Source organism: Mus caroli, unplaced genomic scaffold (genome assembly GCF_978045245.1).
Source record: "Mus caroli unplaced genomic scaffold, Mus_caroli_1 scaffold_19, whole genome shotgun sequence".
In the NCBI taxonomy this organism is placed as follows: Eukaryota; Metazoa; Chordata; class Mammalia; order Rodentia; family Muridae; genus Mus; species Mus caroli.
This window is the reverse complement of record NW_028227274.1, coordinates 21068881-21094369: the sequence shown is the minus strand read 5'-3', so window position 1 is coordinate 21094369 and position 25489 is coordinate 21068881. Positions and strand designations below refer to the sequence as shown.

The 25489-nt window shown below is 43.8% G+C and overlaps 1 protein-coding gene and 1 pseudogene across 3 annotated transcripts in view; both read right to left on the bottom strand.

The window, feature by feature from the left end:
- Mapre2 (microtubule associated protein RP/EB family member 2) overlaps positions 1-25489 on the bottom strand; it is a 135657-nt gene that overhangs the window by 93922 nt on the left and 16246 nt on the right. For all 3 annotated transcript variants that reach the window (XM_021150602.3, XM_021150604.3, XM_021150601.3), the window contains exon 2: positions 22996-23057. Coding sequence is in view for 1 of the 3 variants with exons in the window: in XM_021150601.3 (XP_021006260.1) it covers positions 22996-23057 (62 nt within the window). In the remaining 2 variants the exon portion in view is untranslated. The remainder of the gene's footprint in view (positions 1-22995; positions 23058-25489) is intronic.
- On the bottom strand, positions 23768-24268 carry LOC147000233 (NADH dehydrogenase [ubiquinone] 1 beta subcomplex subunit 1 pseudogene; annotated as a pseudogene).

The following is a 25489-nucleotide window of genomic DNA, read 5'->3' as shown; positions in this document are numbered from 1 at the left end:
CCAACCAACTGGTTTCTGGGTCTGTGTCCTAGAAGAGAGACATCAAATAGGCTGAAGGTACAGCCAAAACTAGGGGACCTTCTTTGTCTCATTTCACATCGAAAAATCTAGGAAAGGGCTACTCTTGAAAGAATGTCTCCCCAATTCTTTCCATCCCAAAGGGAGGTGCAGCATATCCCAGTGAAGACCTCCTTGCTTGCCGATCCAGCTCATCACTCCAGTGAAGAACTCTTTTTTTTTTTTTTTTTTTTTGGTTTTTCGAGACAGGGTTTCTCTGTGTAGCCCTGGCTGTCCTGGCACTCACTTTGTAGACCAGGCTGGCCTCGAACTCAGAAATCCGCCTGCCTCTGCCTCCCGAGTGCTGGGATTAAAGGCGTGCGCCACCACGCCCGGCTTTTTTTTTTTTTTTTTTTTTTAATTTTATTTTATTTTGGTTTTTTGAGACAGGGTTTCTCTATATAGCCCGGCTGTCCTGGAATTCACTTTGTAGACCAGGCTGGCCTCGAACTCAGAAATCCGCCTGCCTCTGCCTCCCAAGTGCTGGGATTATTATTTTTTTTTTTTCTGGAAAGAACTCTTTAACAAGCTATGGCTCCATCACAGTAGAAACCATTTTCCTAACAAGGTATGCCCCACCACAGCCCCATCATGGTGAAGTCTGATCAGATGCCTGAAGAGAAGAAAGTTCTAGAAGTTTCCATCTGCCCTCAAGGAAACAAGCAGGAGGTTGCGTGGTGGATGCTTCAGGGAGCTGAGTTTAGGGTAGTGGTGATGGCAAGGGTGTTACCACATCAGGTGGAAAGGGACATTAACAATTCACAGGAACTCAAATAGAAATAACTAGCCATGAGAAAAGGAACACGATGTCAGAGGGAGATGTTTGCAGGGGGAAAATGCCGCTAAAGACTGTAGCATAGAGCACCAACTGAAGGCCTGGATGCATTAGACCAGAATGCCTCCGCGTCAGGCCAGAATGCATTGCAAACTCAAAGACTGGCATGGGACCCCGAGCCCCACCTCCCTCACATTCTGGCTTTCTAGAAGTTCTTCTCATCCATCCAGTCCTTGAGACAGCAGGGAAAAGGTAGAAGCTCTTAACATTTGATCATTTGTCCAAGAGATGGAGCTCAAAGGTGCCTTAATTGCAAGATGCTGTAATACTCTTGAGCTGGCAACTTTCTGATTCCTTAGTGCCTAGCTGGCTAAGGGAAGTCACACAGATGAAAGAAAGAAGACAGAGAGAGGGGGCGAGGGGGCGAGGGGGGCGAGGGGGGAGAGGGAGAGAAAAAGAGAAAGAGAGACCTGTGTCATCTGACTACAGATGACAGTTTTACTCTGCACCCAGAGGGTTACCTAAAATTGCATGCAGACCATAGTCCTACAGCTCCAGGTGCTTATAGGGTGGTGTGTGTGTGTGTATGTGTATGTGTATGTATGTATGTGTGTGTGTATGGGGGGGGGCATGAACCATTCCTCTCACCAAGCACTATATTAAAGTTGGGGCTCTGGACTCAGGCAGCTGTGGGTGCTAGGCTTGGCTTGGCCACTCACTGTTATGTAATTTTAATAACTTGTTTCATATCTTTAAGATCTTGATCTCTGATCTATAAAGCAGCTGTAATGATAATGATACTGGGGTTAAACTACATAATGTCCCGAAAACACCTGACATGGAGAAAGGTATAGATCAAGTGCTATTGGAAGTATTAGTGTTCTTATTTTTATTTAACACAATTTCCTTTCTTGTGTCCTAGCAGTTGATAGAATGAGAGAGAGAGAGAGAGAAAGAGAGAGAGAGAGAGAGAGAGAGAGAGAGAGAGAGAGAGAGAGAGAGAGAGAGAGAGAACCCTCAGCTCTGACCTCAAGACGTTTTCAAGGCTGAGGGTAATGAACAGGTACAATGTAGTTGCAGTACACGTGCTAAGATCTGTACCAAACTCATAGTTGAATTGGGAAGGAGGGTCTGAGTTCTCTGGGCAGCTGACATCTGTCTAGGATGAGTAGCCATAACCCCATTTGATCACTCCCCTTCTCTTAGGGGAGGGCCCTCCACTGTGGTGTTCACTGCCATGTCTGCAGGCAGAAGGCACTAAATAAATGAAACCATTCATTCATTCAGTAAATGTTTTAGGGGAGGAACGGTTTGTTAGTGGTTGGATATCAGAGTTTCTTGCCCATCAGGTGAGATGCTTATCCAGTAGGAGGTGCTGTCATTGTAAAGAGGGATGGAATCGAGAGGAAGGATGGTGTACAAAGGCTTTTAGAGACAGGAAAGGCTGTACTCTCTGCAGAACATTGCAGACTGTTTTACATGAAAGGTAAGCAGAGTGCACAGTGGCAGGGCCAACATGAAGAGGGGCTTCTGGCCATGCTGAAGAGCTTGGCCGGTATCTGAAGGTGATCTGCAAACAGGAGGTACAGAAAGGGCCATTAAGGATAAACTCGGCATACCACGTTGTGATGAGCATAACATGTGATGCTAAATTGAAGAAGATTGGAACCAGCCCCCTAACTTAAACCAAACAAACCCAAAACAAGCAAGGCTTAAACCAACAGATCAAAGGACTAGAAAAGTGTATCCTCCCCTCGCCAGTCTGAAACCTGCTTGCTCAGGGGTGGAGCTTGCCGCTCAATCGTTCTGCCACACCCACTGCTGGAGCCTGCCGCTTTGCTGTTCCGGAGCCATACACGTGGTACCCTGCTACTGGACCCCAAGATTATTTGGAAGGAATCGCCCCCCTTCCCCTGCTTTATAACTGCGTGCGGAATAGTAAAATTGAGCTTTGATCAGAATGACTGTCTTAGCTACATCTTTGTCTCTCGCCGCCTAGCCCTTCTTCTCGTCCAGGTTTCCAAAATGCCTTTCCAGGCTAGAACCCAGACCTGTGATCTGCTGGCCGGACACAACAGAAAAGAAAGCACACATTTGAAAATTAAAAAAAAATGTAAATCCTTTAGGATTTGGTAGGTAAGCAGATACGGGCCAGATAATGAGTTTGCGTTACGGGTAGGCAGTGAAGGAGACAGAAACACCTCAGATGGATCTACTTGGTGACCAAGTAGATAATAATATAATTTAGCAAGTTTAGGAATACAGATTAAACTGTTCTTTTGAAAGGAAGTTTTTTTTGAAATGTGTTTTAGTCATAGAGAAAAACCTACAGTGGGGCTTCATATGCAACAAATAGTCCTTTAGTATTTGTTGAATATGTGTGGGTCTCAGTCTTATCAGATGTGTTTGATGTGGATGTACATTAATTTGTGGATAAGCAATTGCTGAAGCTGCAGCCCCCACTCTTTCTCACCCAGGCATCGAGATAAGACCCTTAGGAATTCTGTAAAGGTTGAGTGATGAAAAGCAAAATGTGCACAAGGAGTTTGCCTAGGGGTCCAAGTCCAGGAAACAGACTTCCCAGGGAGGGACCTGTCTCCAGGGCCAAATGTCATCTAAGGCTGAATCAGATAAGAACCCAGAGAGAAGTATTTACTCTAGAACTGAGAGAGACACATTTATTCAAGAGCCGAGAGAGAAGAATTTACTCAGTTTGATGAGTTCTCAAGATATTTCTAAGGGGTAGATTTCAGATCAGATCCGTCAATGAAGGCTGAAGGAAAGAAAGACATCTTCCAAGGCGGGGGAAAAGCTGCAATTCTTGCTGGGGACATGAGTTTTCCAACTAAACCAAAATCATAGGAAAGGAAAGGAAAGGAAAGGAAAGGAAAGGAAAGGAAAGGAAAGGAAAGGAAAGGAAAGGAAAGGAAAGGAAAGGTATTATTACATAGAGTTAATAGCTAATGGGGCTCTGTGAGCATTTGCCCTAAATACTCCTTGACATCTTAGACCAATGCAGTAATTGATGACTATGGCTTACATACCACACACAACTGGATTGACAGCCCTTCTCAACTCTAATGGAGTTCGAGTGCACACACACAAAAGAGCAAAAAAAAAAAAAAAAAAAAAACCAGCGAACAAGTAAAACTGGAGGTATTTAAATTTTATGTTTGGCAAGCAGGGTTTCTAGGGCATACCCAGAGGACAGAGAGTCAGAGGCGGGATAATAACAGCCAAATGGGGGCAGGGGAACACCATTAGATTTCATCAACCAGACCCATGCAAAGAAGACTGGATACGACACAAGCTAAGAGTTCTCTAGGGGTGTAGGACAGACAGCATCAACAGTTGCATATTGGCAGAAACTCTTCTCTCTCTCCCCCTCTCTTCTCTCTCTGCATTGCCTTATGTGAAAAATAACGAAATGATCACAGCAGAGCCAAAATGTAACAGCAGAGTTGCCTATAGCAACTCATGGACCAGGACTGGGTACGAATCTGATTCCATCCCAGAAGCTTCTCCTCATCTGCAGGCCTTCACAGGTTAAAGTGTGTTTATGGACGATGGTCTTCATCACTGTCAGAGGCATTCACAGTGGTTGTACCCACCGCCTCAGGTGGGGGCTTCTCTGCATCATTATCACCTCTAGATACCGATGGGATTCCACTTAGCAGTCACCTCTGCTGCCTCAGGACGAGCCACTTCTCACGTGCTGTGCTCTATTGTATTTGTGAATGGGAAATGGGAGGTTCTGTTTACTAATGACTTAAAATATGCTACACATCCCACATTACATCAGTGAATAACATGTGCAGTCTGTTGGCCGGTGGTGCGGTCCCTAAAATCACATCAGGGATATAGAAATGGATTTGGATTTGGCTGGTGCTTCCTCTGGGCATGATGAGAATTTTGTGATACAGGCATGCATCTGGGCTTTAGATAATACTGATAAATGTTCTCTCCCAGATTCAGAAAGGTCTCTTCAGAACCAACCTATATGAGTTTGTTCCTCTCGTAACTGGAGTTTTGTTTTGCTTGAGACAGGGTCTCACTATGTAGCTTTAGTTATCCTGGAACTCACTATAAAGACCAGGCTGGCCTCGAACTCACAGATCCACTGCCTCTGCCTCACAAGTGCTGGGGTACTGGCTTTTATTTATTTATTTTTTTGACCAAAACAAAATTCTTACACCTCTCTCTCTCTCTCTCTCTCTCTCTCTCTCTCTCTCTGGCCAAACTCTGGGTCTTTTGGAAGAGCAGCAAGCACTCATACCATCTGAGTAATCTCTCCAGCTCCTAATGCTGACTTTTGAGATCATCTATCTTTGCATATTGTTTATGAGACAAACTGCTAGCATAGTGGATTTGTTCAGAAGGCAGGGTTTGGCAGGTCTCCTAGTATGCTAGCAAAATAACAAGATTTACATGATGCTCAAACATAGACTAGTCAGTCTACCATATACAGTAAGAGTTCAATGTTGAGCTTTATCGAATTTACTTTTCCTTAAATTTGTAAAAGCTTAGGTTTTGCTTTTTGGGATAACTTACGGCACATGGTGTGGATGCAATTTTAAAACACTTACAGAACATTATGATTTTTTGCAGTCATTCAATCAAATCTGCAATGTCAGGTTCCAGTCCATTAAATAAAATGTGTTTTTGAACTATAGCATCTGGTTAAATCTCAGAGTGTTAAACACATTTTCCAGAGAAATACAGAGTAATAAGCATAATGAAAATTTTATTATAACATGAATACAGAAAACGAAGCAACCATGCTTGCAGAAGCCAAGGAAGCCCCACTGTGGTGGCAATGTTTGCCTTAGGGTTCAGCCTCTCTTTGGTGAGTATTTGTTGAGCACTTACTAAGTGCTAGGGCTAGTGTAGGCACTGATGAAACACATTTACAGACAAAAATCCCTTGCCTCACAAACTTACACCTAAGTGTAAGAAGTCGAATTTTGGTGGGGGTAAATAGCGACGATGAACATTAAGTCAGATGGTGGTAAACTGTACAGGAAAAAATAAAGCTGGGGAAGGGGTACAGAAAAGGGATGGCTTAATTTTAAATTGACTGGCCAGTGTGAGCACTGCTATCATGATGACATCTACCCTGCATCTTGGAAGGAAGGGCAATGGGCATAGGCAAGGGCAAAGGCTCTGGGGTGGGATAATGACCCAAGGAACACTAGGAGAATCAGGTGTGTTCACGCAGCAGAGTGTGAGCCTGCAAGTGCGTTGCAGAGAGCAGAGAGATGTTGGAAATGAGGTCAGAAAGAGCACAGAGAGGCAAGCATGTGCAGGGCTTTGAAAACTTATTGTAAAAGCTTTTGGTTTAAAGCCAACATTAGAAACCACTCATATGCAGTAGTGTTAGCAGCGTGGGCACGCATGTGGAATGCTCCCTAATTGTAGTAAGAACAGCACCTAATATTTCATTGCCTTTTATGGGCCAAATGCTATGCTTTACAAGGTGTCAGGATTTTAATCCTCAAAGAAATGTCAAAGAAGGGGGCTATTTTAAGTCCCATTTGTCAAGGAGGTAACTAGCTAGATGACTTTGTGAGATCTACAGCCAGGATGTGGCAGAGCTGGGCATGAATGTGCCTGTCATATGTTAAAGGCATGTCACCTTTCACTGGGGTCTGGTTAACCTGAGAAGAGGAATGAATGCAGAATCCAGGTTGGGGAGGGGCTGGGGAGGAGCAGACAGCAGGTCAGAGGCAGAAGAAGACAGCTTAGTGTCAAAGGAATGTAGGAAGCAAGGAATGTAGAATGAGCCCCAGGCTGAGAGCGGTAGGAGTGAGATCAGAGGCTACACAGGAGATCCATGTTCATAGGAATGAGGCTTTGGGATACACTAAGGGGTTGGGGGAAGACATACTAAGATTGTGGGTTACCAGAAAAAGAGAGAATTTTCTATCCTGATTTATGGTGATTGGTGACTTTATTTCTGTATAAGCCTTAACTAGCAGTGTCCATTTTTTGGATGCCTTCTGGAAGGAGAGGAGACCACAGGCTCTTTTTTGGTATTCGTATTCAAAGCTAGAATCTGTTTTCATTCAACATTTTGTAATTCACTCATCCAGCTCTAGACATGGCTATTTGAATGCTCTCACTGAAATGTGTCTGTGCCTGAATTTATGAAATTCCTTTATTTCCTCCCCCTGCTTTCTTTCCATGCTAAAATAGGAACATACCCTCATAGCGTGACTGGATGGGACATCTTAAAAGGGATAGGAGGCATGCAGGCCTCAGTTTGATAGGGAGAGAAGAGACTCTAAGTACTTTTAACAAATCAATAACCTTCCAGAAGATTCCAGGGCTTTCAAGAGAAGATCTCCTTAGGGGTTCTCAAATGTCAGCCAACCTATTGAGCTTTAGTAGCTGAATCTGATACTGCAAAGCTGAAACCAAGCAAAGAGACTCCTTACCTAACAGCCTCAAAGAAAGCCAGAAGTGGGGGGACAGTTGCTCTATCAAGTAGTAGGTGGTGCTAGACTTTCAGAGTCACTCAGAGCCTAAGCCATGGAACGCAAACAGGAGGGAAGGTCTTTATGAGCCCGGGGGCTGCTCTGTCAAGCCTGGTGTGTACCACTGCAGAGATGTGACTCTGGAATGCCTCCCTACAGTGCATCAAGGGAACAAGAGGCCAGCAGCTGGAAAACGAGTAATGGGAGAGGAATCCCCAATTTCTGATCTCATCCAAATAAAATTTGCAAAAAGAAAATTAAAGCAGCTTATTTCATTATGGAAAAAAAAAGAGAGAATGCAACTGTAAGTTATGAACTAAGACTAAATTTCTACCAGAAATGTTTTAATTAGGATCCATAGTTTGTTTCGTCAGAAATGGCTTTAATTAGAACTTAGAGAACCCAGGACCTTCACATGCTTAATCTGTATTGGCTCAGCATCTACAGAGCATGAATTGTGAGCATGGATGTGAGGAGTCCCGTCACAGAGGGTAGCACACAAATAATACACAGTGGACCACCTACAAGAATCTTCCAATTAATATCTATCTAAAGGAATCAGACCTAGAAATCTGAAGGGATCTCAGTTTTTTAACTTAAAATTTTTGTTTTCTTTTATTCTGTATACCTGAGTGTTTGGCCTGTATGCATTCCTAGGCATCATCTGCATGCGTGGCGCCAGAGCGAGCAAAAGAGGGCATCACATTCACTGGAACTGCAGTTACAGTTGGTTGTAAACTACCCTATGTTGGTACAAACAGTGCCCGTGTCCTTTCGAAGAGCAGCCAGTGCTCTTAACCACTGAGCAATCTCTCGAGCCCAGGATCTCAGTCCTCTTCAGTCTTAACCACTTACAGGGAGAGTCAGTGAATCATCATCAGACAGCTCCACAATCAATTGTCAGGATTAACTCTGCTACTCAGCCGTCTTCTCAGTGCTCTCCAGCCTAAGTTCTAGCCTGTCCAGAGTCCTCCCATCAGCGTTCAAGGACACAACAGAATCAGCACAAATGAGAAATGGAGCTGTGTGCAGAGGCAGTGAATATTATGGCTGCAAGCTTCCTCTGGGAAATGAAGCTCTTCTAATCTGGTGGTTTAGCAGAGATGATAGACCTATGGGCCAAGATGTATAGAGCTATGGTGTGTGTGTATGTGTGTGTGTGTGTGTGTGTGTGTGTGTGTGTGATTTCTTATTAATGACAGCACTGTAGAATTAAAAAAAACAGTATAAATCATATGTCTGTCACATTGCTGATGGAAAGAATAGCAAAGTAGAAAAAAATTCATGGTTGGATTTCAGATTTGCATTTGAATTTAGGTGTTGGTGCTTGCAACTGAGACAACCCTGGGCAAATTATTTAACTTCTCTTAGCCTTAGTATCTCCATTCATAAAATAGGATTTCTAATGAGACAAGCTGATATATAAGCTTAGTTTCCACTTTATCCTCTGTAAGAAAAAAACAAAACCTTTTTTTTTTAACGTCACTTGTCCTTTCAAAAGATTGGATTTATCTCTTATCTCCTTGAATATGGAAGGGCTTTACACAGTTTTGAACAATAGAGTTTGGTAGATATAATTCCAACTATGCTTGCCTACACCAAGACCTGGTGGTAGGTAGCTTTTGCTTTAGTATCTTGGCAGTCATTTGTTCCACAGGAAGCCAGATTACACTCTTGCCTTCTTGCCCTTACTCTGTCCTCTCGACCCTCCCCCTCTCTCTCCATTCCCCTCCTCCCACCTCTCCAAGTGCTCATGGTGGGGCTCTACTTCTCTCCCCGACCCTCTTAGCTCCCCTCCCCATGTCCTGAATAAACTCTATTTCTATACTTTAAAAAAAAAAGCCAGATTAGCTAGTGAAGCTGCTTGTATTCTAATGCTAATTGGGTCCTCCCAAAACTGCCAAAGAGGGTCTGCACATAGCTTCTGGAAGCCTGCCACCAGTTAACTCTGATTGGTAAATAAAGATGCTAAAAGCTGGTAGCTGGGAAGGAGAGACAGAGGCAGGATTTAGGGTTCTCAGGCTTGGGGCTGTGAAGAAAGAGAGAAGAGAGATGGCATGCCTTAGGTGTGCAGGACAGAGCCTAGCTGCCATGTAAAAGGGTCAAGAGAGCGCAGCCCAGAGGGCTTCTCAATTGGAGTTGAGAGCAGCCAAGATGGAACATAGAAGTTAGTAAGTAGTAACTCGGAGTTATCAGTGGGAGGTAGATTCTAACAGCGTGGAGGGTAGGTAGTTGTCTAGTTATTGTGCTGCTTAAGGCATATTAAAATACAAAGGCTGTGGCAGAACATTCCCCTAATGAATAAAGATTTCAAAGGACCAATCACTGGGCGAGGAGTAGGCAGGTCTTCTGAGTCAGGGAGAGGAAGAGGGAGGCAGGAGAAGGAAGACTTCTGTTTGGACAGGAGAGATCTTGGAGGTCGCAATGTTGGTAGGGGAGGCCCCTGGCTCAGGTGGTGAAGCTGCCAGGATCCGCTACAGGAGGATTTATAACTTAGACTCGCTTACAAATTAGGATGCTAGTTGCTGCGCCCAGCGATTGTGCTGCCTGTTCATTCTAAACTAAGATTGTGTGGTGTTTTCCTTCACTCAGCTAGGTTCCAGAGAGAGGTATGGTAGCAGGGCACCGCAGCCAGCCACGGGAATTTGGAAGCGTGGGGTGTGTATGACTGCAATCCACCAATGGGAATTTAGTGAGCTGGGTGGAGAGATTTCAGTACCCTGAGGTGAAGAGTCTGCCAGGCAGTAGCATGGATTTTTTTTTTTTTTAATATTTCCCTCTACAAAGGCTGTGTGTGTGTCTTTCATTTGGAAACATAAACCATGGAGATAGGAAGCAACCTCGTGCCAGGATTTATTAAAATATAATACTACAGCCTAGGATAGATTACATACATAGATTACCATGCCATGAAACTACAAGCTCTGTGCAGAGCCCCTGAGGATGAGACTCCACAAAGAGATGGAGATAAGAAAGGGGGAGAGACTACCCAAAGTGGCAGGGATCCAAAGACATGACTGAAGAAGAACCCTGTCACAAAGTCAAAGCTACATGGACACATGAATTAAGGACAATTGCCTAGCAGTGACCTACCTTAATGTATGATTTACAAACCACGAGAATAACAACATGGTTATTTCAAGTTAGCAAATTTTGTGGTGTTCTCTCATGCAGAACTACCCTGTTGGTTCTCTATGGTAGAACAAGCCAGCTCCATATTAACTGGGTTAAAAGAAAGCCGGGATTTCTTTCGTTGTTGCCTGTAAATTTTGAGGTTGACTGGGCTCAGCTAGGAGGATGTCATGGTCCCTCACACAGCTCCAGCCAATAGATAGCTGACTGCTGAATTCAGCTGGGGTCTCCTCAGACATGTGACTGGTGAGTGACGTCCTTTTGTTAGAAATGTAGCAGGAGCTACAGTTAGAACACCTAGGTTAGGCCTCACTACATGGCATGGACTCCCTCATAGCACAACAATTGAGGTCCAAGGGATAGAGAACAGGCGGGAGGGCATTTTAGAAGTCACAGTACATCATTTCCACAACACCTGATCCAAGCAGCCAGCAAGATCCACTTGGATCTAAGAGGAAGATCCTAGATACCTTCAGTAGGAGGAATATCATTCCTCATACTGTAAGAGAGGCATGGGTTGAGGGAGACTCTGGTGGCCATCTTTGGAAAGAGTCTTCTGATAGACCACATACATTCTGACTTGCCTTCTCTATTTTCATGTCCATAGCACATAGGACTGTTAAAGCAGAAATGACAAAGAAGAAAAGAGATCAAGCACTCGAGGATTAAGTTCCAGAGCTGATGTATAAGCTCAAACCAGACAGGATAACCCGTGGAAGGGAACACTGTCAGCCTCAAAAGTCTAACTTCAAGGATACAATGCTTAAAGTCATTGACATACTGAGACCTAAAAGTTCCCAGCATGACTCACAAGACTCCATGACTGGTCAAAGACTGCTATTCCTGGTGTGTCCCTGAGGAGGAACCTGGCTTCGCCTCTCCTCTCCAGCCACACCTCACAGGTCTGGAATCTAAGATCAGAGAGACACTATTTTCTGCTTACTGTCTAGATGCCAAAACCCTGGGAGGTGGCTGAGCCATCTCAGTGTGGGGATGAGAGGGCCCAGGTTCAGGTGAAGGGCTGCAGACAATGCCGGTTTCTCTGCAGTGCTGCCAAATGCTTTGGTGGTGAGGACAGAAAAGTCAGCAGAAAACAGGCTTCTGCCGGCTGTGTGCATTGTCCAAGGATGAAGCTCACCACAACAGCAAGAGGGAAAGCATGGCTCCACTGGCCTTTCCAGAGGCACCTTGTACAAACATGGGCCGGTGCTACAGGCTCTGTGTTCCTAACCACTGTCTCACCCCCTACTTACTAAGACAGAGGGGAAAGCCCAAGTTAGGTCTGAAGTGCAGGTTTCTACCACAGTTAACAAGAATGCTATTTCCAGACCTCTGAGCTGGACTCACACCCAGTGCTCAGTTTTGATCCCTTGGGCCCTTTCTGATCCCCCCCAACCCGCCCCCTATGTCTTCTGAGTCATTACTGTAGCTGTTCCTTTGTGTCACTTTCCCTCTCCCACACCTCACAGACTACATTGCACCCTCTCCTCCTGCAGCTCTGGAGTTTCTGGAGACTTTCTTCTTTCCTTCTTAATGAAACTCTACATCACCTCTACATCCCTCTTCTTCTTTTTAAGACATCTTCAGTGGTCTCCTATCACTTCAAGATAATTTTTCCAAGTCTTAACTTAGTACTTCTGGCCCTAAGCAACCTACCTTAGAATTTATTCCTGCCCAACTTATGTAGGATAAGAGTGACATTCCACGTGGTAGCCTTTGAATATGAAGCATCAATTAGATCTACTTCTGGGTACCATCAGTATTAGCAAAGCTCTTCTGTTTGAATCTTTCATCAGTGTTTGGGTAGAAATTGTTCTTCATTTCTCTTGTTGGGCCCTGTCTGCTAAGTACTATTTGCAAAGAATTTTGGTTGCTTCATATAGAAGCAAGGGAGATGACAGTAAATGAGTCACATGAATTACAATGATGTACAGTAACAGTACAGCAGCAGTTTCCTTCTGAGAGAAGAGAGAACCGGAACTGTTCGGTTACCAGAGCCTCGTCTTTACAAATGCTTTGATTATAGTCAGATTGCATCATTAAAGGCAGAGTCACTATGTTTTCAGCAGCCTAAAGCAGCTTTAAAATTCACAGAGAACTATTGATTGGGAGATATGAGGACTCAGAACATTGGATTTCCTGCTGATGGCCAGAACACTTAGAGTTTCACAGAGAGTAAGCACTGAGGCTAGATGACAAGTTAAACAAAGAACGAAACAAGTTGCTATGGCTGGTCACTTGGGACAAGCAGAAAAGCAGCCTCACATTCTGCATGCAATGCACTCAACTCTGGGCGAGCCACCACTGCAGAGCAGGCTCCACCCACACTCACTCCACTTGAAAACTGTTCCTGAAGTTTGGACACGGTGCCATGGAGCGCAGCCAACCGACTTCACAGTGGTTATGAAACAGCTGCAGATCCGTGCTTATGTCATGCCCTGTACAAATACTCCACAGAGAACACATTCCAGTTACGAGAAGAAATATAGTTTTGCTAATAATACCAAGGTGAGAAGCTGAGTGTACCTTAAAAAGATGTAAAAGCAATGTCCAATTGTCCCTAAGACACACCATTTTTATTTTCTCCTCCTCCTCCTCTTCCTCCTTCTCTTCCTCTTCCTCCTCCTCTTCTTCCTCCTCTTTTGATATAGGGTTCCTCTGCATAGTCCTAGCTGTTCTGGAACTCTTCCTGCAGACCAGGCTGGCCCCAGACTCACAGAGATCTGCCTCCCGAGTGCTGGGATTAGAGTCATGCCCCACCACCACCCTGTTTTCCTTCCCTTCTTACAAGTGAAGGAGTCATTTGATTCTGTTTTCTAATTCTATCCCACTGTCATTTATAACAAGGAAAATGACCTAACAATGAACCAAGCCCAAGATTCAGCAAGAGCCAGGGATGGAAACACATCTCTGAAATCTCAGGGAGGACAAGGAGGAGGGCTATCACAATTCTAGGCCAGCCTGTGCTCCAGGGAGATAGGTTACTGTTCCAGATTCCAAGGTAAGTCAATGAAAGCCACTTGACTGAGTGATGGATGTTGCCCACCTGAAACACCAATGATTTTTTACTGGAAGATATTTCACTAAAAATGATGCTACATCTGACATGGCAGTACTCCTCTGTAATCCTAGCATTACAAAGAGTTAGGCAGGAGAGATGTGAGTTCAAGACCAGCCTGGGCTGCATAGTGAGACTCTGTATCCAAAACAAATACATTATTTAACATAATCTTTACTATGGCCTCCAGTGGACCCTTTATAGATATGAGTACTATGTTATATAGTAGTGTAATATGTAACTTAAGTAAGACATATTTGGGTTATCACATTTCTGTAACAAACATTTGCCCATGTTACAAATATTAACTAGCAAAGTCATTATTGTTCGTATTTTGATTTTCCAGTTGTCCTAGTAAAATGCTATTGGTAAAGAAGCTGCAAGATATCAGTAAATTAGAAAATAGGTCTATTATCCGTGGCATCTTTTTATCCACAGCTTTGATTCCAGTTTCCTCCTCAGTAAGTCTGAAGATACTATGCACCTTTGTTCTGTTCGCTCCTTAGAAAATTATCCAGTTCAGAGATCTACCTAGCCAACTCTATCAAGTTCTTTCCCAATGGCCCATTGGCCATCCACATTTCCTGAAATGTAGACAAGTAAAACAACTGAAAAGTCTGTGCTCCCCTTCCTTCTGCTCCCTTAGGTAAATAACCTTTCCTTCATGACTTGTAAAAGTAACATGCACACGTTAAAACATGACGGGAAACTTCTCTCATACTACTGCATCTTACCCGGACCCATTTTCAAGAATTCACGGCTTTCAACTCATTCTGTGCTTGATATTCTGTGGTTAAAACTGCCTCTCTAGCCAGATGGTGGTACGTGCCTTTAATCCCGCACTCAGGAGGCAGAGACAGGTAAATCTCTGAGTATGAGGTCAAGCCAGCCTAGTCTACAGAGTTCCAGGATGGTCAGGGTGACACACACACACACACAAACAACCCTGTTTTGGAAACAAACAAACAAACACCCCTAAAACTATCTAAAATTTCATTTACCATCTATTCCTGTTTTCTTAAGCAGAGTATCTATGTTCTATTGAAGTAAATTCAATATGCATTTACCACTTTTTGCCTGTCTTTTCAATGTTATTGGTAGAATTACTACTTTTAATGTTTAATAGTATCAGTATATAGTCATTGAATCTAGTGTTGGACTTTGTACAGACAATTTCATTCAAGCATACCATGTACTGTGGCCATATTTAAGCCCCTCCTTTCTCCTTTTAGTCTCTACTTCTCTTCTCCCACTTGGTGGTTTTCATGTCAAAATAAAATGTTAAAAAGAGGCCAGCCTAGGCTACCTATAGCCAGTCAGTCTCTCTCTCTCCCTCCCTCCCTACCTCTCTCTCTCTCTCTCTCTCTCTCTCTCTCCCTCTCTCTCCTCTCTGTCTCTCTCTCTCTCTGTCTCTCTCTAAGATTTATTTTATTTATATGAATACACTGTGGCTGTTTCCAAACACACCAGAAGAGGGCATCAGATCCCTTTATAGATGGTTGTGAGCCACCATGTGGTTGCTAGGATTTGTACTCAGGACCTCTGGAAGAACAGTCAGTGCTCTTAACCACTGAGCCATCCCTCCAGCCCTTCTCCATTTCTCTTGATCCTGCATTATTTACATGCTTTCCCAACCTCATAAGATGACTTATAATTAGAATGTGATTTTTCCTTGCTCCCTGCTATTTTACAAAGACAGCCTGAACTCACAATCTATCCTCAAAGCTTTTGGTGACCATAATAAAACAACCCGATTCTCTAACAATTAAAAGCATAGTGAAGCAACAGCTAGGCAAATGGGTCCATGCTTCGTGTGAGCCACACCAGTCTTCCTAACCACCGTTTTCCCAACCACCATTTTCTTCTCGCTCCTTTTACGACAATGTAATCCAAAATAATTTTTCTTAATAGGGTTAAAATTTAAAATAATGCTTTAAATCTTGATATCTTAACTATACAATGAAAATATCACCTTTTGAGGTCATTCTTTTAAAGAAATGTCACCAAATCTAGTAAGTTTTAGTTTTTAATGTGAAGACTATGTTGCCCTAAGCATGAACCCAATGTGATTGGATAGTCTCTTTTCTTTCTCCCTCTTTCTTTCTTTCTTTCTTTCTTTCTTTCTTTCTTTCTTTCTTTCTTTCTTTCTTTCTTTTAACAAATCTTTTCTTCTTCTTTCTTAAAGAATTACTTATTTTATGTATTTGAGTACACTGTAGCTGTCATCTGACACACCAAAAAAGGCATCAGACCCCACTGGATGGTTGTGAGCCACCATGTGGTTGCTAGGAATTAAACTCAGGACCTCTGGAAGAGCAATTAGTGCTCTTAACCACTGAGCCATCTCTCCAGCCCCTGGATAGTCTCTTTTCAAGATACTAATAGAAACATTTGTGGTTCCTCACTGGAAGTTATAATGTCATTACAGAAAGTTGTAAACACTCACCTCATATTTTATGCAAACCAAGTTATCATGCCATTAGTCCAAGTATGGAAGGGGATGCTAATAGCCCAGTCTAAACCAAATGCTATATGGGCCTGATATGTATCACTTCCCTGGAGCAAAACTAACAACAATGACACAGGAATTTCATGAGACAATGCTAACAAACACAGTCAGAGTCATAACAGAATAATAAGCCAGCATTCAAATCAGTGTTTAGAATCCAGCTGGCTGACAGCAAGTCCCCATCACCTAGAATCATGTCTTTCCCGGCTTGCTCTCACAAGGCTCTTTTTAACATTTACTGTTTAAGTCCTCTAGAGCAGCTGGACCTTAACCAGACAGTCTGTGAGTCTTTGGAAGTACTGTCTTAATGTAGAGGCACAGCTAATGTCAGAACACAGACAAACAACGTGAATGTGCTCATGTGAAGCTAAGTGATATATGAGGTAAGGGACACTGACAGTCAGTGCCATCTACAGTACATGTAGCCAGGCAACCCGACTCTGAGCCTGTGTACAGACTGCAGAACACAGAAATCATGTGTCAAGTGGACAGTGTCTGGAGAATAATTCGGCTGTGTCATCTGTCACTATGGAGAATCTGAAAGAGTTTCTAAAATCAGAGGTAATATCCAATCAGGAAGTCCATAGTATTATAAAGAGGGAATTTACAGGGGGTGGGGGCAGATAGGTGTGAACCCACTCAGGGGTATTGTATAACTACTTACTCCTAGACGTTTACAATACATAAATGTTAACTGTGAAATAGACTCCATACAGCAACCAATGCTAGGGTGCTTCAATGATGGTTTGTGCTACGATAAACTGTGTTTGAAACGTTAAAACGACACTCGTTGATGTGCACCACAGCTCACAAAACTGCTCGTGATACAACAGAAAACAAACAAGGTCTGACAACAGCTGAGTGAGAACTGGAAGGGAAAGACAAACATACAATGGAGGCTACAAGCAGGAGATGCAGAGGACGGGTGGCTGTGATGTACGACAGAAGCAGACACACAGGAGGGACAGCTCTAGGGCTGTGATGTACGAGAATGCAGATAGAGGGCAGGTACAGGGGTGGAGGACTCTAGAGATGTACAGCAGGGTAGGAAGACATATGGGATGGGTGGCTCAAGAGAGGTCATGCAAAACAATATTAGACGCATGGGGTAGAAGCTCTAGGAAAGTGATTTATGACAGGAGTCCATGGATACAACTGTATGGTGTAGGAGGTCATGCTAACTAGGTAGACTTTCATGGCTATTTTGACAAAAGAGAAACAAATGACCAATTTTAAGATAATGGATGTGTCCTTTAAAAGAACCAAGAAACAAAAACCAAAAAACAACAAAACAAAACAAAAAAAACCTATCATCAACTGGGTGTGGTGGCACACACCTTTATTCCTAGGACTGGGGAGGCAGAGGCAGAGGCAGAGGCAGAGGCAGAGGAGGCAGAGGAGGCAGAGGAGGCAGAGGAGGCAGAGGAGGCAGAGGAGGCAGAGGAGGCAGAGGAGGCAGAGGAGGCAGAGGAGGCAGAGGAGGCAGAGGAGGCAGAGGAGGCAGAGGAGGCAGAGGAGGCAGAGGCAGAGGCAGAGGCAGAGGCAGAGGCAGAGGCAGAGGCAGAGGCAGAGGCAGAGGCAGAGGCAGAGGCAGAGGCAGAGGCAGAGGCAGAGGCAGAGGCAGAGGCAGAGGCAGAGGCAGAGGCAGAGGCAGAGGCAGAGGCAGAGGCAGAGGCAGAGGCAGAGGCAGAGGCAGAGGCAGAGGCAGAGGCAGAGGCAGAGGCAGAGGCAGAGGCAGAGGCAGAGGCAGGCATATCCCATATCTCTGTGAGTTTGAGGCCAGTCTGGTCTAAAAGTGAGTTCCACGACACCCAGGGATACATAGAAAATTCCTGTCTCACAAAAAACAAAGCAAAAACAACCTCCCTAAAACCAACCAACCAACCAAAAAACCCACCATCACCATCAAAAACCTAACTCTTATAATTATTTTATTTTAGAGTGTTTTATATATATGCACACATATATGTATATGCATCTCTCTCTCTCTCTCTCGATATATATATATATATATATATATATATATATATATATATATATATCTCACAAACATGCCTGGTACCCCTGGAAGCAAGGAGAGTGTCAGATCCCTTGGAACTGGAGTTACAGAGTTGTGGGCTGCCATGTGGGTTCTATGAATAGAACTCAGGTCCTCTGGAAGAGAAGCCAGTGCTTTTAACCTCTGAGGCATCTCTTCAGCCCTCTATTTCCCTATTCTTTTTATTAATGAAAAATTTGAAGGTGTTATAAAAGAAGAATATTTAGGAGACATTGAGAAGACACACAGGAACTAGTATATCCTTTGTGACACTCAATTAAATGATTACAGATGATGCTATATGTTTATTGTAATATAGAAGTACATGTAAGCAGCTAGATGTAAATTTAGGTAATGTAATATGATTTTGTTTCTTGAGTAGTCTTAATGAAATGATCTATTGTGTATCTTCTATTACAGCAAAGAAGAGCTAACATGTAACAACTGAAGTGGTAGAGAAAGGTGGAAGAACAGGAGATGGAGGGAGAGGAGGCAGCTCAGAGGACAGTAGACCGTATATCTAAGCGTGGGCATCATGCGGAAGACACTGCCTGCCTTATATGTCAGAGACAGCAAGGTGAAGATTCCTCTCTGCTCGGGTCTAGTCTTGGTTTGAATAGAATGTACTATATACATGACCGGTCTTGAACAGCAAAGTCACTACCCCATTTGAAGCTCAATTTCCATCCTTAAAAGGTATTAAAAAGTTTCATGTAGGATATATAAGGGTTAAAGAACCAGTGAGATGGCATATGTCCAGCAGCTAACAGAATGCTGGTACACAGTAGGCATCAGGTAAAATATGTTCTCCCACATTTTGCCCTTTGTACAAAAGACTCTGGTATTCAGGCAGAAATGAAGATGTGCCCACCATGGCTACCTGTTCTCAGATCTGTCTCTGTCCCAGACACATACTTTTATACTAAGTGGGATCCCTTTGCTACCAGTCTCTTGCTGATGGTAGGACCACACCAGACTTGGGTGGCCATCAGTCTAGACTGAGCTTGTGTTGGCACTATTCACAATCCACATTCAAAATTCCAGTGCTACCTAAGCTTGTTTCTGTGTTCGGAGAGGGAGCTTAGTCAGTGAGGTTCTTGCTACAGAAATACAAGGACCTGAATTTGATCCCTAGAACCCACTTAAAGCATTGTGGTGGTGCACGCTTATGATTTCAGTTCTTGGAGACAGGTGGATCCCTGGGTACTGACTAGCCAACTTAGACTATGCAGATAGATTGAGTGAGATAATATCTCAAAAACAAAGAAAAATCAACACACACACACACACACACACACCATGCAGAAACTGAAAAACTAAAAAACAAGAAAGCAAATGACACAGACAACAACGAGCTAATAAAATAAGCAGTTGCTAAAAGATGAAACACTGGGGCTGGTGAGATGGCTCAGTGGGTAAGAGCACCCGACCGCTCTTCCGAAGGTCCAGAGTTCAAATCCCAGCAACCACATGGTGGCTCACAACCATCCATAATGAGATCTGGTGCCCTCTTCTAGAGTGTCTGAAGACAGCTACAGTGTACTTACATATAATAAATAAATAAATCTTTAAAAAAAAAAAGATGAAACACTCCTATATCAGATGTGTATTTCAAACATCTAATTGAGGCTGGTTTACCATTTCAGGGGGTTAGTGCATAAGCTGATAAGTATATGAAAAACATTTTCAACAAAGCCAGCCATCAGAGAAATGCAAATGCAACTACATGGAGATTCCATCCACCCCAGTCAGAATGCCCAGTCACTAGTAACACTGATAACAAATGATGTTTTGGAGAATGGAGACAGAGGGAACCCTTAGCACACTGCCAGTTGGATCTTGGATCGTAAACTAGCACAGTTGCTACTACACAAGCTAGCTGGGGCTTCTCAAAACTTAAAGCTGCCATAGGATGGAGTTGTTCTTACTCCTGGGCATTCACCTGAAGATTCAAGCTCACAGAGCACAAGGATGCCTGCACTCCAGTGTTTGCTGCAGCAGGATCCACTACAGCAAAGCTACAGAACCAAACCAGTTGTCCAGTAACAGTAGAACTGAGAAAGGAGACGTGGTTGATATAGGCAATGGAATTCTTCCAGCCATAAAGAAAGACAAAGCTATGGAGTTTGCAGGAAAATAAGTGGAGCTGGAGGTAATCATATTAAGCAAATTAGGTACATTGCCCAAAACCAAATACTGTGTTTCTCCATCATTGGTGCTTCCTAGATTTTATGTGGACACATCGAACCATTTATGTGTGCCTGACATAAAAGCAGAAATGAAACTTAAGGGAACAAAAAAGAACAACAGGAGAGATGGGAGACAGGGAGGAGGTGCGGCAGCAGGAGAGTGTGCATGTGTGCATGTGTGCAGGAGAGTGTGCATGTGTGCAGGAGAGTGTGCATGTGTGCAGGAGAGTGTGCATGTGTGCAGGGGAGGCCTGCATCTGGGGGTCTGTGATGGTTTGTATATCCTTGGACCAGGGAGTGGCACCATCTGAAGGTGTGGCCTTGTTGGAATAGGTGTGGCCTGGTTGGAATGGGTGTGTCACTATGGGTGTGGGTATAAGACCCTACCCTAGTTGCCTGGAAGTCAGTCTTCCACTAGCAGCCTTTGAGTGAAGACATAGAACTCTCAGCTCCTCCTGCACCATGCCTGCCTGGATACTGCCATGCACCCACCTTGATGATAATGGACTGAACCTCTGAACCTGTAAGCCAGCCCCAATTAAATGTTGTTTTTTATAAGACTTGCCTTGGTCATGGTGTCTGTTCACAGCAGTAAAACCCTAACTAAGACAGGGTCATAGGTCAACTTTAGAAAGTGTTCCTCAGAAGTTGTCCATCTTCTGTCCATCTTCCAGTCGGGGGTCTCTCATTGGTTTAGAACTTGCCAAGTAGACTAGGCTGACTGAATCCATGGGCTCCACCTGTCCCTGCCTCCTCTGTACTGAGATGACAAGCATGTACCACTACACTTACATTTTTAAAAAAGGGTTGGTGAGTTTCTTTTTTTTTTAATTAAAAAAAACATTTATTTTTATTGTGTATAAGTATTTTGCCTGCTTGTATGTTGGAGCACCGAATGTGTGCCTGGTGTCTGCAGTCAGAGGCGGGCATTGTATCCCTCGGGAACTAGAGTTAGGGGTGGTTGTGAGCCACTGAATGGATGTTGGGAAGCAACAAATGCTCTGAAGTGCTGAGTCATGGCTGCTGGGCATGTCTGGTTTTTTCACCTGGGTACTAGGGTTCAAGCTCAGGGCCTCGTGTTTGCACACCAGGGACTTTCCTGAGGGAGAGTTCTCCATACTCCACTTGTACAAAATTGAAGAAAGTAAATTAAAAAAAAAGTGTTTGTCCCACAGCTCCAGATAGAAGGTTTATAAAGAGATACAGTCTATTTAGAGACTGGTTCACTTTTTTCTATTACCTCTTCAACTATGCCAGTTAGGGATGTGGGACGATGAAGAGATTTACCATCAATAGAGACGGTTTTGTAGGCAAAGAGCAGTGCTAGTTGGACCATACGCAGGGCACGAGTAGTTAATCAGAATTATCCCAGACAAAACAGCAGATAGGTTCCCACAAGAGAGGCTAATAACACAACATTCATTTCCACAAGGCTCCTACACCTTCCCAGCAATGGCTTCCTATGGCTAGAGGGGAAGTTCTCTTCTTGGGGCTTCTTTTCTTGGTTCATACCTGCCTTTCTACGCTCTGATTCTACTCTGCCCTAAAGCCTACTTCTGGGCCCCAGGATAACAGTCTCCAGGGGTCTGCTTGACTAGAGTGAACACAAAGGATTTGCTTATTTCCTCTGGTGACCTTAACCATCCCAAGCCAAAACAAATGACAATTTTGTATGTGCACATTTCTCTTGCTTTCATATCAAGGTGATTTGCTGACAAGTATCCATAGGGGAGGAGCTTCAGGGTTCTTTTCTCCTAACAATATCCATCACCCCTAGCATTTCTCACAATGACAGTCGACAGCAAGTGTGCCACACCCACAAATTTGAGACTTGAAAGCACACCAATGCCTGTTGGGAGCATTATTCATAAGTCTGAGCCTTTAACACAGACAGGCTGGTACCTTCTAGAGAACTATTTGATGAGGTTTCTAATTCTAGCATTCCAGAAGTTGAGACAAGAGAAGGAAACAACATATACAATTGCACACACGTCTTCCTATACATTTTTAAAAAATATGATGGAGGAAACACTTTTGATGAAGCCTAGGACCTGATGCTTCCTGAGTCCTGTCCCCACATGAACAATTACAGCACGGAGCTTTGAAAGCTCTCCGAATGGCTTTCCAAATATTGCCATCTGGTGGAGTTTTAGTTAATTGTTCCTTTGTTCTAGGGAGCCCCTGGAGGTGCACTTTCAAGGCATCATCAGGCAGAGATTTAGGGTACCCATGGGAAACAGCTAAAGATCAAAATGACCCTGTCTCAGAGAAACCAGAATCTCATAACGTAGAGGGGCTTCCAGGGGCTTGGCCGTTTTCCTGGTTTGTGCATTCATCTCGTGATCCTCTCTTCCGCTCTCCCTTCCCTTTGCTTTCTACCTCCCCCCCTCCGCCCCCCCCCCCCCCCCCCCGCCTGTCTCCCTTTCTTCCTCCTTTCTCCCTCCCTCTCCTAAGGTTCACTAGAAATGTCGCAGGATTAATTTGACCATGTCTTGATATTTCTCCCTCCAATAACCACTAATAAACTCTTCCAAATTAAACTTTAATTGGCTTGCCCATGTTCCAGAGGACGGTTAGCAGTCACACTTGGGAAGGAGGACATGATCTGAAGAGCAGTGCCTTTGCAGAGTACATTTTCGCAAACACTGGCTTTAACCATGCAACGCTTTTAAAAAACAACTTGGCCATTTAGGCAGTAACATCAGTCAGTCCAGTTTAATTCACAGACAGCGTCTACAAGGTAGTCACATTGAAACCTTACTTTGAACATCCAGGCACTCTCCCTGGCTGTTGAAGTGAATGGTGCTTCTGGGAAATGGGACCCTGGAAGAGGAACAAAAACAAGGAAAAGAAATGAGCAAAGTAATGTTACAGAAACATTGTAGAACAACGGAAAAGGAACTTAAAGATAGCCTATTCCACAAATACCCCAAACTGACTGATTTTGCTTTGAGAATTTGAAATTTTAGTGTAATAGCAGATCTATGAAAAGAACTGTTTTCTTTTTCCTTTTTCTTTTCGAGACAGGGTTTTTCTCTATAGCTCTGACTGTTCTGGAACTCACTTTATTGACCAGGCTGGCCTCGAACTCAGAAATCCGCCTGCCTCTGCCTTCCAAGTGCTGGGATTAAAGGCTTGCGCCACCATTGTTTTCATCTCCCAACCTCCCTAGCACTGTATGATGAGATAAAAGTCTCATGCCATCAGATGAACCAGAAGCAGGCTCTCCTGGGCATTATGCTCTGTATCAGTTAGAGTTCAGACTTGTTCAAACTTGGCGTATTTGCAGTTTTAAAAATTTATTTTAAAAATATTTGTTCTAATTTAGTATCAATGTGGGCTTAATGTATGAAAAACGGTTTTTGACTAATTTGGACAACATAAGCATTATAAGCAATGCCAAGCCAAACTTGAAATGACACACACAACAAACAGAAACTTATTTGCTTTCTTTTTTTTTCTAATTAAATAATAAATGTTTTTATTTCTCCAATGACTTTTAAAATGTGAACACTCTGTGATTTAATCAGTTTTTACTTCCAAGTAACTCCTTCATTGGGCCTCGGTTTCCTTTGAAATAACATGCTCTTATTCCGGAAGGCAGTTAGTTTTTCACCATCCCTTCTCTCTAATATCCAAAGACAAATCCCTCAGGAACAAGTATATGAACCCAGTGCTCACATACAAGCTGAAATAAGGTCATCTTGACTGCTTCAGCCTGGTGCCAAGCATGACCAAGGACAGCCACAGGGAGCTAGGCCCCTTATTTACTTTCTATCTGTTCACTACTCCCTCTAAAATACTACCTGGCTTAACAGTTGATGAGTAGCCAGTTCTAGAGGCTGAGCAATGTGGGAGGTTCTGGGTTCAAGGCCCACCACATGGACATCTGTGGCTACTGGGGAGACTGCTAATGGTCCCACCAGATACTGCTACAAATGACCTGCTAGGCATGTCTTTCCCATCACCCCCAGCAACAAGTGAGAGAAGACTCTTCCCACCTTCCACCTGGTTTACCACCCTGAACCATCCATCATCTGCTATGCTTCCATGACCAACACAGAGATGCTTCTGATCATTATCTAGAACACAAAAATCCCATCACACAAAAATCAACGTATCTGCAGTGAATCTAACATGATGAGGTTCATCCTGGACAAAGTTCTCAAAATACTACTGCTGATTTTTAAAGGGGAACTCGGTAGGAATTTTACAGTTTTCATATAAGGGTGGTGAAAAAGAAGAATAAAATGGTAGCAGTTGAGTGATAAAAGCATGGGTAAAGACGACTGCTGGATGTTGTTGTTGTTGGTTTTTCTGTTTGTTGTTGTCTGGTTATTTTATTTATTTACATGTCAAATGTTATCCCCCTTCTCAGTTTTCCCTCCACAAACCCCTATCCCACCCCCACCTCTGCTTCTATGAGGATGCCTCCCCCCCACTCCTGCCTCTCCCCTCCACTGGGGTATCGAGCCTCCACAGGACCAAGGGCCTCTCCTCCCATTGATACCAGATAAAACCGTCCTCTGCTACATATGCAGGGGGAGTTATGTTCGGTTTTGTTTTCTCTGGCTGTCCTAGAACTCACTCTGTAGACCAGGCTGGCCTTGAACTCAGAGATTTGCCTACCTCTGCCTCTGGAGTGCTGGGATTAAAGGTGTGGGCCACTGCCACACAGCCAGAGCTAGATTGTTGTTTTGTTTTTATTTTTCTTTCTTTCTTTCCTTCTTTCTTCCCTTTTTTCTTTTGTATTTATTAGATAATTACTTTATTTACATTTCAAATGTTATCCCCTTTCCTGGTTTCCCCTCCGAAAACCCTCTATCCCCTCCCCCTTCTCCCTGCTCACCAACCCACCCACTCCCGATTCCTGGTCCTGGCTCCCTTACACTGGGGTATTGAGCCCTCACAGGATCAAGGACCTTTCCTCCCATTAATGGCCGACAAGGTCATCCTTTGCTACATATGTGGCTGGAGCCATGGGTCTCTCCATGTGTACTTTTTGGTTGGTGGTTTAGTCCTTGGGAGCTCTGGGGATACTGGTTGGTTAATATTGTTCTTCCTTCAGTGGGGCTGCAAACCCCTTCAGCATCTTGGGTCCTTTCTCTAGCTCCTCCATTGGGGACCCTGTGCAGAGCTAGACTGCTAATGTTACACAGGGAACACATCTCCCAGTCTAGGAGGCTGAAAACCCAAAGTCTCCAGAATCTGAAGGCCCTTGAATGGTAACAAGATGCCACAGTAGAGGATGTCAC